This window comes from Conger conger, chromosome 11 (genome assembly GCF_963514075.1).
Source record: "Conger conger chromosome 11, fConCon1.1, whole genome shotgun sequence".
In the NCBI taxonomy this organism is placed as follows: domain Eukaryota; kingdom Metazoa; phylum Chordata; class Actinopteri; order Anguilliformes; family Congridae; genus Conger; species Conger conger.
Window position 1 is genome coordinate 16,620,332 of NC_083770.1, and position 13,293 is coordinate 16,633,624.

The 13,293-nt window shown below is 44.1% G+C and overlaps 2 protein-coding genes across 3 annotated transcripts in view; one reads left to right on the forward strand and one right to left on the reverse strand.

The window, feature by feature from the left end:
* Positions 1-1,370: 1,370 nt before the first annotated feature.
* Positions 1,371-8,070, reverse strand: dhfr (dihydrofolate reductase). Its single transcript, XM_061261748.1, has 6 exons — positions 7,834-8,070; positions 7,351-7,400; positions 6,687-6,792; positions 5,587-5,713; positions 2,167-2,282; positions 1,371-1,556 (listed from the first exon to the last, which is right to left on the reverse strand). The coding sequence occupies exons 1-6, from the start codon at positions 7,923-7,925 to the stop codon at positions 1,475-1,477; spliced, it is 573 nt and encodes a 190-aa protein (XP_061117732.1). The 5' UTR covers positions 7,926-8,070; the 3' UTR covers positions 1,371-1,474.
* A 14-nt stretch (positions 8,071-8,084) lies between these two features.
* msh3 (mutS homolog 3 (E. coli)) overlaps positions 8,085-13,293 on the forward strand; it is a 54,117-nt gene continuing 48,908 nt past the window's right edge. Inside the window, exons 1-5 of one of the 2 annotated variants that reach the window (XM_061261747.1) lie at positions 8,085-8,717; positions 9,739-9,847; positions 11,886-12,097; positions 12,550-12,768; positions 13,274-13,293. The exon at positions 13,274-13,293 is cut by the window's right edge and continues 97 nt beyond it. In XM_061261747.1, the coding sequence (XP_061117731.1) occupies positions 8,571-8,717; positions 9,739-9,847; positions 11,886-12,097; positions 12,550-12,768; positions 13,274-13,293 (707 nt within the window). In that variant the 5' untranslated portion in view covers positions 8,085-8,570. The remainder of the gene's footprint in view (positions 8,718-9,738; positions 9,848-11,885; positions 12,098-12,549; positions 12,769-13,273) is intronic. The other variant, XM_061261746.1, reaches the window with a different exon arrangement.

Genomic DNA, 13,293 nt, shown 5'->3' on the forward strand with positions numbered 1-13,293 from the left:
GCAGATAATGTATTCTCCAGGTGTCCGAGTCCGCCAGCCAGCTAATAACAGCGCCTTATCATCGGAAATGTTAATGTCACCCTTCTGTGATTAATTCAGGTTTTGGAAAAGCTCCGGCTGTAATCTCTGGATAATTAACCCACCTGAAACGAACCCAAATTGTCCACTTCAAGTATAAATAGCGGAAAGAACCGCTCGGATGTGTTTCAAAAACACGGAGGAAATTGTAATTAATCAGGCGAAGGGTTGGATTTAGCAAGAGCCGTGCCGATTGAACCAGGAAAGGAGCAGTGCAGACGAGACACACTTGCCCACAGCGTCTCGAGGCGAACTGTAATCTTGGACCCCGTCGCAATGATTACCGCGCGCAATGAGACGCACGTCCAAATGACGGTTAATGAGTTTACGCATATTACAGTTAATAAATTATTAATGTGTTTTTGGAGTGAAATGAACACTTTTGTCTGTAGGTTAGCTGTAGGCCCAATAGGGGAACGGTAAACATTTTGTGTCCGATTTAAGGCTTGCCTCACCTCACTTGAGTCGGGATGACAAGAAACCTACAATTACCTCTCAGTCACATGTCAGTTTGGCGCTTGCATCCGAAACGCAACATTGCCTTCTCATGTGAAGCCTTTTGGGAAATTATTGCAGCCTAAAAAAAAATATCTCCCCACCCATTCGCTTGCAGTGTAATAATACACAGGCTTCCCAAAGAATTGTTATTTGTGTGAATGTGTGCCTGAGTTTGAGAGTGCCAGTGGTAAGCTACGGCTCCTGATTGACAGGTGCACTCAAAGCACTCGAGTCGCTGGGATGACACACCTGCTCAATAAGGAGAGGTACTGTACAAGAGCTGCGGAACCGTATTACTATGCATATGTGTGTGTTTGTGTGAGTGTCTCTGCCTCACTCCCTCCCACATGTTTTTGTTTCTGTATATGTAGAGCATGCATTCACATACTGTATGTAGGCTACATGTGTGTCTGTATGTACATGTGTATGTACAGTATGTTTGTGCACACGGGTGTATTGTGTATAGAGTATTGGCTGTGTGAATCCATTGGTCTACATGTCTGGGTGTGTGTGGATGCTCAACTCATAATTTCATGACTGTGCATCTACATACCTGTGTATGTGAGCGTGTGTGTGTGTGTGTGTGTGTATGTGAGTGTGTGTGTGTGTGTATGTATGTATGCGAGTGTGTGTGTGAGTGTGTGTGTGTGTGTGTGTGTGTGTTCTCTGTCTGGATGAGCTGTCAGTATTCCAGGGTGATTTTATTCTCCCCACTGACCTTCCCTTGGAGAAGACACTGAGGACACACTTCCCAAACGGAGTTCCTGCATTCTTACAGTAAAGTGCAAACCCACTCTGGAAAATTATATTTATTTTCATTAATGAATACCATTAATATATTATATTGTTATTATTAATATTGGTATTATGATTATGATTACAAAGGACTGGGACAGGCTCAGGTTTGTATACTTTCATAGACTTCGTATTTGTACAGAATCCCATTCTCCTCCTGTATTCCCTCCGGTACTCCCGGGAACCTGCAGAGGAAAGACAAACATGGAAATTGCTCTCTCTACGCCTTATTTCACCCACTGGAACAGACTTGGGCAGGGAAGTACAGGGTCTCTAAAAAGGGCTGCCCTAATTTGCGTCAAATGACTCCAACTTCAGATTGTGTACACAATCAGATGGTGTCCACACCATAAAACTGGCTTTAGGTCCAGCTTTTAGCTGCAAGAAGAGTCCTCTCCCAGCAGCTGAGCCAATACATTCAATGGTGTTTATGGCTTATGGCTTGTTAAAGTAGTTATGATACCTGACTTTTGTACAGAGCTCTGCCAATGATAGATTTAAAGTGGAAGCATATGTTTGAATGGTTACCACTCCTACCCAGACCAGGACATAAGACACGGTGTGTACTGCACTCTGAGTTAGAATTCAGCTGAATGTCAGAACATGAGAAAGACTCGACAGAAAACGTGAAAGAAGAAAAGACAGAAAAACTAGAGGGGGGGGACGGGGAGAAAGAAAGACTGAGAAAAGAGAAACAGAGAGAAGTTAAAATGAGAGATAGAAAGAGGATGGGAAAGAAGGGAGGCAGAAAGGGAAGGAGAAAAGAGAGAGGGAAGAAGGGTCTTCTCCACTCACCCTGGCAGGAGGCGGAAGATGGAGGGATTGATAGGAGGCAGGAAGGTGTCGCAGTCAAACTGCTGCAGGACCTGAGTCACGAATAGCCGCCTCTGATCCTGGGCCTCCATCACCTCCTGCAGATCCCACAGGAAAACGATGGTTAGTGTGTGTTTTTGCGTGTGTGTGTGTGTTTTAATGCAAGTGGTGTGTGTGAGAGATCGAGTTCTTTCAGCCCTACACAATAAATGTTCAGTGTTATTGTACATAATAACGTACATACAATATGGTCCCTACTGGAACAAGGGTACTCTGTATGAGTTGAATTAACACCGGACATTTTAATGTGTACCACACCTCGGATTAAGACACAACAGTTGGTGTCTCAGGCCTAATAAAACTGATTCAATGATAAGTGTAGAGAGTGGAGGGGGCACTAATTCACACCGTACCCTTGAATCATCTCCATGACGACAGGGAGCCAGAAGAGAGCTGCTGTGCATTCGCTGTAAACAAACAGACTGTGTGTGATGTGTGTGTGTGTGCGTGTGTGTGTGTGTGACATGTGTGTGCACGTCTGTAGGTAGCTTTGTGGAGGGTCAGAGGTTTGACAGACATCAAGAAACTGACTCACCTCTACCTTGAACTTGTAGACCTGATTTGCGCAATTGTAAGTTTGTACCTGTGAATGTGTGTGTGTGTGCGTGTGTATGTATGTGTGCCTGTGTGGGTGCGTGCGTAGGAGGGAAGAATTTAAACACAAATTAGTTGAAAGGCTCTCTTTTATGAGTGTCTCTCTGCTATAGCAGCCAAAGCGAGAGAGCCGTGTATCCTCTCCGCTGCAAGGTCTCGGTCTCGAGCAAAGATTGCTTAATTATACTGTGAATGCGATATTCATCCATATCACAGGCGTCTTTACAGACAGCGATCAGAGGCCGTTGAGTGCGTACAGAACAATCTACTCAGACTGCAGGCTGCAACATTTGGCTGTCTGCCAACAGCACGGAAAGTGCCAATAACGAAACCGGCAACGTCGACTGACTGAGCTGTAGGAAGGACGGGACGTTTTAACATATCCACATAAACCATGAATTAAAAGCCCAATTTCAAGTGAAAGCTTTTGCTGGAGTTATTCCTTTGAATGGTCTTTAACCCCTTTAGACCTGCTCTGAGGAGGTCAACTGATTTTAGGAAGAAGTGCAGGGTATAAAAACGGCTGCACCCAATATTGATACATATTTTTTGTTTCATTTCAAAACCAATGTAGTGGAGCTCAGAGCCAAAACAGCAAAAATTGTGTCATTGTCCAAATGACCTGTATTGTCCACTTTTAAATGTCTGCTGGCTCCTGGCAACCATATGCCATACCCCAGATCACACAATCGCATGAATGACGCACATGCCAAAAAGGTATAAATTGCAACAAATACATTTAGATTTTATTCTATTGATTGATTGAACAATATTAAACTGTATAAATGCCATGTACTTTAAAAAGTCTAATCAGTGTAAAAGACAAGCAGGCAGATCACGGCAGGTCCGACGCCCGAACAGGTTCCCATGAGGTCGAGCGATGCTCTCCGTCACGCGTCTGCGTGACTCGACCCTCCGAATGAAATCATAACACAAGATCAAAGCTCCGGTGACCTTACCTCATCGAGAGGGGGTTCTCTTTCATCCTGATATAGCGTGGAGTGGGGAGGAGGGAAGAGATAAAGCGACAGAGAGGGGCAGATTTTGTTTTTTCACTTTATTTTACCTGTCTTTCATATGGTAGGCTAACCTAGAACTCATTTTAACCCTATGCGAGTAGGGTTATCAGATTAAGGGAATGGTTAGGTGTACAGATGTTGACAGCCAGGGGTTTGTGAACTGGGAAATAGAGTCGACCAGGAGTTGATTCTTTTGACTTTTCAAGGCTCTTGATTTAAGGTGCGTTAAAAAGAGCTGAGTTGGGGGATTTCTTTCCATCGTTGCCTCCTTTCCTCCTCTCCTCTCCCTGCCCGTGAGGAGAACAAGGGCTTCGCCAACATAACGATGGATGAGAACCTCAAAGTCACCTAGGACCGTGGTCATCATAACTGGGCTCATTTCCTGTTCCTGCCATTTTATAACTCTGTTTAAAGGTGCGTGTGTGTGTGTGTGGTATAAGATACTGCTATACTACTGAGGACTTGGTTTCCAAGTGAAGCAGCGGAAGCAGAGCCACAGCTGCCTGATAAGTGTCACTACAGTGCCTCTTTCATTACTCCAGAGGACCATTAACAAGCACCTGCCACACACACACACACACACACACACACACCAAAATACAAATACATGCACACACAAGCATGCACACACTGCACACATACACACACATAAACACGTGAATTAATAAGCTCCAGTATTTTCGACCGGTGGCTTGCATGGAAATAGCCCACCTGTGTGTTTTAATGGCAGGGACACAACAAGGACTTCAGAGGGGCAGAAGCCTGAATATATGAAATAACCATCACAATTAGAACAAGAATTCAAATAGAATGGGAACGCTTTCATCTCATCATAACAATACTGTTTATTATGGTCCAGAAAAAAAACTGAGATCCATAAAATGAATAAATACTTGCTTATGTGGCCAAAACAGGGCTCTGTGCTAACATATGCGTATGGTCCTTTGTTTAAAAATTTAGGAGCACACTAATGCATCCCAATTAGTATGTGTGCTCATAAATAATTTTTCACATCAATTTTCAGGAGCAAATGCTCCTAAAACAGGAGCCCTGAACAGAACCATTCGAGTCTCACTTGATGTAAATTATGAAACTCACAGATAGAGTACATTTTGTAAATTATAATACTGTACTATAAATGGTGCACAAATTAAGCATGGTGGATGTTCCTGAGTAACCGCAGCATATTTGGAAAGAGACGTTGATGTTGCATTTTTATTAAGCGCCACACAAATATGGGGCCTCACAAATATCGATAGAGGTCTGTTGTATCAAGGTGAAATTCTCCTAGAAAACTTAAAGAAAACTCATCAAATGTTACTTAAACTGTCTGGATGGATAGGTAGTACTCTGGGAAAGTGGTAAATTACCCAAAATGTAACTTTTGGGCAAAATGCCACTTGTAAAGAAAGGGTCTGCAAACTAACCATTCGTATGGGTGTGAAATCCATTCCATTCCATTTTAGCTATTAAGCAGATGCTCTCCAGAGTGACACACACAGCTTATATGCTTTACATACAAATAACCTATCATGAAAACATTCACATTAAGTATTCTGTTAAAGGGCAGTGGCCCCGCTGGAAAGTGAACCAACAAGCCCAGAGTTACAAACTCCAATATCTATAAACTCATAGATGCAATATGTGTCCGCAGATAAAAACCATGTCGCAGCCCTGCTACTGTACATGATTAACAGGACGTGGCTCCAATTTGAGTGACATCACTCACCTTAAAAACAGAGCTCCCTCCAATGATCCACACCTGGTCTACCTGCTCCGCAAGGTCAGCAGTGTCCAGCAAGCGGAGCGCTGAGCTGAAGTCAGGGGCCAGGTGATGTGCACCCTCCGGGGGCTCTCTATACATGCACACACACACACACACACACACACACACACACACACATACATGCACACACACACACACACACACATACATACATGCATACACACACACATACACACACACACACACACACACACATACACACACACATACATGCATACACACACACACATGCACACACACACATACACACACATACACACACACATACATGCATACACACACACACATGCACACACACACGCATACACACACACACATACTCACACACACACACATACATGCACACACACACACACACACACATACATGCATACACACACACACACACACACACACACACATACACACACACACACACACACATACACACACACATACATGCATACACACACACACATGCACACACACACACGCATACACACACACATACTCACACACACACACATACATGCACACACACACACACACACACACACATGCATACATACACACACATACATGCATACACACACCCACACACACACACACACACACACACACACACATACACACACACACACACATACATGCATACACACACACACACACACACATACATGCATACACACACACACACGCACATACACACACACATACATGCATACACACACACATACACCCACACACACACACGCATACACACACACACACACACACACACGCACACAAAATAATTATACTGTTATCAGAAAATGGAGGCAGAAACACAGGAGGTTTTCAACACCAGGCTGCATATGGTGCTAGATACTTTTAAGCAAACTAAGCAGTAGGTACACTTTAGTTTTAGGAAAAGGCGAGAATTGCTGTTCTGAATGGCTTGTTCTCATCATTATGGCATGGTATGGTATGTTACGTCATGTTATTACTGTGTGGAGTCATCCACAGTGAGAGAAATAAAGAGATAAACACGGTGAGCACGCGCATGAGAGAGAAAAACACCCTACTTCAGTTGCCGGCTGAGCACAATGTTGATTCGGTTCTTTAGCGGCCTGTTTTGAGCCGGAATGGAGAACCAGGTGCTCCTCCCCATGATCACCACGTTCTGCCTCCCTGGTGGAAGAAACATCCCCCAACTGTTTGGCAGGTCAGTTCATTTATCAAAAGAAATACATAAAAATGAAATAACATCATGATCATGTATGAGATAATATATGCAAATTGACCAAATTTTACTCATGTTTTCATAACCTGTATAAAGGTTTAGTTGTATTTACCATATCATACTCCCATGCTCAATACATCCTGTATGCCAGGGGTGTCAAACTCCTGTCCTGGAGGGCCACAGTGTCTTCTGGTTTTTGCTGTGTTTCAGCACAAGTGATGAATTTAAGTCATTTATTGGCTAAAGAGTCCACACACCTTGTTCTTAATGCCTTAATTGGCTGCTAATTGAAAGGAAACCACAAATACCAGCAGACACTGCAGCCCTCCAGGACTGGAGTTTGACACCTGTGTGGTATGCAGTAGTAGAATACTGGAAGGAAAAAACATTTCCCAAAAGAGATCTTTACGTGACGCAACACTTCCCCCTTGTGGCTTCATCTTTCAAATTTAAAGTTCAAAATTTACACTTATTTTACACGTCAAATATATGAATCGAAAATGTACCTTCAATGGAAGGAGTCATGGTCATTCTCTGGAAATATCTTAATTCGTTACTAAATAAAAAAAAATGACATAACATGAAAAATTACATACAAAATATAACACGCATCTGTACTTATTTCTCAGTTACATTAATATTGCTGAATAGATGGAATTTTTCATGACCATGAATTACAAATAGACCACAGGATTTGGTAATTTCGAAAATCAAATCGTTTCACTGGGTCAGTATTTCAATATATGCTTCATATATATTTTTCATTATAATAGGGACATAATTCCATACAGCTAGCCTGTTTAAATGTTTCCATTACATTACATTAATGGCATTTGGCAGACGCTCATCCAGAGCGACAATCCTCCCTTGGAGCAATGCAGGGTTAAGGGCCCAACGGCTGTGCGGATCTTATGGTGGCTACACCGAGGATCGAATCACCGACCTTGCGGGTCCCAGTCAGTACCAATACTTTTTTTTTTACGTCTTACTTCAATCGTTTTGAGTGCCAGGGAAGTTGTCCTTTGTTACCAATCCCCATATCTGGGCAAACTGCAACAATACTGTTTAGAATGCGAGACATGATTAAGCCGCTTATTGCACATCCAGTTGTCCTATTGTCCTTTCTTGAATAGAAAACGAAAGCAACGAATCTTGCGTTTTATTCTTGTGGTTCACTTTACAATCCAGCACATTTGGAACAGAGGAAGGCCCGGAAGTGACATCATCAAAACGTAACTCAGTGGACCGACCACATTTTACAACCGCATAGACCGTTGTTTAGTTAATTTGGTTAATTTGGTATAAAAATACGTCTGGTGATTGTTTAGTTAATACGAACGGCAATTATTTCTGAATAAATCATAGCTCATATTTATGCTACAGTAGCTATATCAGAACTTGCTACTGTAGCAAACTGTAGCTACAGTAAATGTCATTTAAAAACTGTATCCACATTCATTTTGTGGACCAATCACATTGTGGCCTAAAAATAGCGAGAAATCAAAGGAGGCTTGACGCTTGTAGTATTTGCGCATGGCTGTAGGACCCCAAAACGTCACGCAGGCGCCAACAAGAAGTTCGCCGGGACGAGCATTAGCTTTGTGTGCAGCGTGTAGAATTTCTGCTGGTTTCATGCAGGAGTTTTTTATCTGTTGTATGACATGTGCTTTCAGTTGAGCTTTGCAGTTTTGCACGCGTACAAAATTCTGTAAAAGTCTTGTCAACAATGCCGAAAGCAATCAAGAAGTCCACCGCGCAAACGTCCATTAGCAGATTCTTCAGTGGATTTAACAAGCATGCAAATGACAGCGGCACTCCGGCCGGAATTAAACCTGCAGATCGCAGTGCTGGACACTTTGGGCTCGCAGGCAAGGTAAGTGCAAAGGTGTCTGACCAGCACGCGCGGTGATCCGATACGGGACACCGTCCGTTGCATATCTGTAACAGCTAGAGCAGCCTGTCATTTGGCTTCGTAAGTTGTAGAAAAAAGTAGTAGTAGTGGAACTAGACAGTTAAGCAAACGTGAAAACAACATAGCCTGTAACTGCTGTAGCTTTCATGTGGCTAGTGTTTCCCCTCAGTGACATTTCCAAACGTTCAACGCGCTCACGCGCAACACAAGCAGGTCGTTTTGACGTTTTACAAGGTGGTTCTCTTCAACTGACTGCAGTATGTAGTTAACAGAGCAATCTACGCTTACCGAGCACTTTATTACGACCATTTTTACTTTATTACACGCACTTATTCATGCGATTATCTAATCAGCCAATTGTGTGGCAGCAGTGTAATGCATACAATCATGTAGATACGGGTCAGGAGCTTCAGTTAATGCTCACATCAACTATCAGAATGGGGGGAAAAATTTGATCTAAGTGACCGTGACTTTGACCGTGGAATGATTGTTGGTGGCAGTTGGTGGTTTGAGTATCTCAGGAACAGCTGATCTCCTGGGATTTTCACGCACACTAGTCTCTAGTGTTTGCAAAGAATGGTGCAAAAATAAATAAACCCAATCCAGTGAGCAGCAGTTCTGCAGACAGAAAGGCCTTGTTCTCCTCTGAGGAGAATGGCCAGACTGGTTGAAGCTAGCTGACAGGAAGGTGACTGAAATGCAAATAGCCATACATTACAACAGTGGTCTGCAGAAGAGTATCTCTGAACACACAACACATCATAACTCTTAAGTGGATAGGCTGCATCAGTTGAAGTCTAAAAAAGTCTCAAATACCTAATAAAGTGCTCAATGAGTGTATATTTTTGTGCAGCCCACGGTCACCAGCAAGGCACCTCAATCTATGCATTTCTCTGAAATAGTTGTAGAAAGTAGAACTGTGGATACATTTACTTATGTAGCCAACTGTAGCTATATTGTGAATGTTCGGTCTGCAATGTAGAAGAAACTCCCTGCGAACAAGGAAGAGTCTGACAACAAACGAGCGAAGCTGTCCCATGATGCCGAGGATGATGACACGGGCGTCCTCGTCTGCAGCAACAGAACTACAGGTGGGAATTAGTTTTGTGCTGAGCTACAGTAAATGTAGCGAGTCAAGGCAGCTGTCAGGAGTTACAGCTGCAGTGTTCATGGTGTCATTAGCTCCTTACAGTAGTTGGATTTTGGACTTGTACAAAGTAAACCGTCACCCCTGCATTTACAAAAATAGCTGGAGTGGCCCCCGATTATCTGGGTCTCTTCAGGATAGGCTGCTGTGAAAGTGATGTGATGTCATTGTTCATGATTTCTGGTTGGCTAGCATTGGTATGCCAGGGCCTGTGGTCTGGGTCCAAATCCAGATTGTGCCATTTTCTGACTGTGGCCAGTGGCCCCGTGGGGGGCGGTGCGCAGTTAACAGTTGTGTTGCCCAGGGTGGGGGTGGGCTCAGGCCAGCCCAGTCTGTATGCAGCTGAATACGAGTGGTCTTCCTTTGACTCCACTCTGCGAGTTTGGCGATCCTGTGTAGGGAGAAGCGTGAGGCTGAGCCACATGTTTGGAAAGAAAGCTGAGGTCTGAACCTTGGTGTTATGTTCAGTGGGGGTTTCTTACGATGAGCTGTTGATCCGTACTTTTCAATTTCATTTCATGGGTTTGCGTCGTTGTTCATGGATAGCCTAGATTGTTGGGTACGAAATGGAAGGTCTATTTGGGCAAAATGTGGCGCTAACACTAAAAAAGCTATTTATCACTAAGCACTTACACAGTGCTTTGAAATTGCATGGCTGAGTGGAACAGTAGACTCGCGTAACTACACAGGCTCTTCCTGGTCCTCTCGTATGGCTAGGCTAAAGCAGAATAGGAGCCGATACAGTGCATCCGGAAAGTATTCACAGCGCTTCACTTTTCCCACATTTTATTATGTTACAGCCTTATTCCAAAATGGAATAAATTCATTTTTTCCCTCAAAACTTGTACATAAGTATTCACGGCCTTTGCTCAATACTTTGTTGATGCACCTTTGGCAGCAATTACAGCCTCAAGTCTTTTTGAATATGATGCCACAAGCTTGGCACACCTGTTGGTGCACAGCCATTTTCAGATCTCTCCAGAGATGTTCAATCGGATTCAAGTCTGGGCTCTGGCTGGGCCACTCAAGGACATTCACAGAGTTGTCCTGAGGCCACTCCTTTGATATCTTGGCTGTGTGCTTAGGGTCGTTGTCCTGCTGAAAGATGAACCGTCGCCCCAGTCTGAGGTCAAGAGCGCTCTGGAGCAGGTTTTCATCTAGGATGTCTCTGTACATTGCGGCATTCATCTTTCCCTCAATCCTGACTAGTCTCCTAGTTCCTGCCGCTGAAAAACATCCCCACAGCATGATGCTGCCACCACCATGCTTCACTGTAGGGATGGTATTGGCCAGGTGATGAGCGGTGCCTGGTTTCCTCCAAACATGACGCCTGGCATTCACGCCAAAGAGTTCTTTGTCTCATCAGACCAGAGAATTTTGTTTCTCATGGTCTGAGAGTCCTTCAGGTGCCTTTTGGCAAACTCCAGGCGGGCTGCCATGTGCCTTTTACTAAGAAGTGGCTTCCGTCTGGCCACTCTACCATGCAGGCCTGACTGGTGGATTGCTGCAGAGATGGTTGTCCTTCTGGAAGGTTCTCCTCTCTCCACAGAGGAACGCTGGAGCTCTGACAGAGTGACCATCGGGTTCTTGGTCACCTCCCTGACTAAGGCCCTTCTCCCCCGATTGCTCAGTTTAGACGGGTGGCCAGCTCTAGGAAGAGTCCTGGTGGTTCCAAACTTCTTCCATTTATGGATGATGGAGGCCACTGTGCTCATTGGGACCTTCAAAGCAGCAGAAATTTTTCAAATTTTAATTTTTCTGATTAATTTTTTAAAATTTTATCAATTTTGGAATAAGGCTGTAACATAACAAAATGTGGAAAAAGTGAAGCGCTGTGAATACTTTCCGGATGCACTGTAGTTGAGATTGGCATCTTTCTCCTTTACCATCTGTGTTAATGGGATGCACAGGGTGGGGCCATTGTGTGAGACAGGACTGTGATTGACAGGTCTTCCCTAAGCCGCTGTGTTTATGGTGTGCAGACACAGGGCCGGCCTGCTCCAGACGAAGCCTGTCCTCCACCACTCTGCAGAGGCTGAAGGGCTTCAGCTGCCAGGGAGACTCCGGGCCCCCAGAGCCAGAGAATGGGGCCGGGGGGGGCCACAGCGGAGACCAAGGGGCCACAACCATGGGGGAGGAGGAAGAGGAAGAGGTCAAAGTGGAAAAAAGCCCAGAGGGCCCTTCTAAAGAACAGGTTTGCGGAAGTGGACACATCTCTAAACATGAACAAATATATGAATAAATACTGCTGATGCCCTGACTAATACTACTACTACTACTACTACTAATAATAATAATAATAATGAGGACAAAGGGTTCAGGATCAATTTGGTTTCAATTCAGGATTCAGGCAAAATCCAATGGAATGCATTGAAAAATGGTCATATTTTCTCTGGGGATTTTTCAATTCATTATGAATTTTCCTCACTGATTGACCCCAATAGTCTGTAATAGTTTGTTGTTGTAAAGGGGTTTTTTGTGAACCCAGAGATGCTGTACAAACTAGTAGGAAGTAATGGAAAAGCAAGATGCACTGCTAACAATGCAGATTTTACATCAGACACTTTCATCTCTGTATGAGTATGTGGAGTGTGTGGGTTTGTAATTCCTGGACATGTCTCTGTCGTTTTGCTCCTGTCTCTGAAGGCTCAGGGCTTCAGCCTGAGGCAGTTTGTGAAGCCGGGCAGTGGGGGCGCAGGCCCTGCCAAAAAGAGTCCCCAGGAAACCAGCGCCCCCAACAGGAGAACCAAGAGCATCTACACCCCCCTGGAGCTGCAGTTCCTGGAGATTAAGGAGAAGCACAAGGATGCTCTGCTCTGTGTGGAGTGTGGCTACAAGTACAGGTTCTTTGGGGGAGATGCAGAGGTGAGAGCTTGACTCAGGAACTTAGGTTCCACCCCACCCCAAAACTCACAACGACACACAGACACACATTGTTTAACCTCATCATAAAGGACTTTTTGGAGGAAATGAAGGAAATACTGTCATTTTCTGAATTGTGTGTCAGATGAGGGGTGTTCAGGAAGATGTGGTCTTGAGTCGGGCACCTCAGCTTTGAGTCATGAATCTGAGGAGTCGTCAAGGCAACTGGTGCTTTTGAGCAGTTGTGTTCATACTGTACTTACTGATGTGTAGGTTTTACATTTATGGAGAGAAGTGATGGGGAACTTAACTTGATGCATGTTTTCATTGACCATGATGAACAAAATTTCACAGATTTGATATTTGTGATCAGTTTGTTGTGCAAACCTATCAGGAGGTGGTTTCTTCTGGCCTTTCTGTATTCAGAAAATACGGTAATGTTCACGTTTTATTCGAATAACGGCTGTGTACTTCTGCGTTGACGCTGGTCACTCATTGGGGTGTGCAGATCGCAGCCAGGGAGCTCAA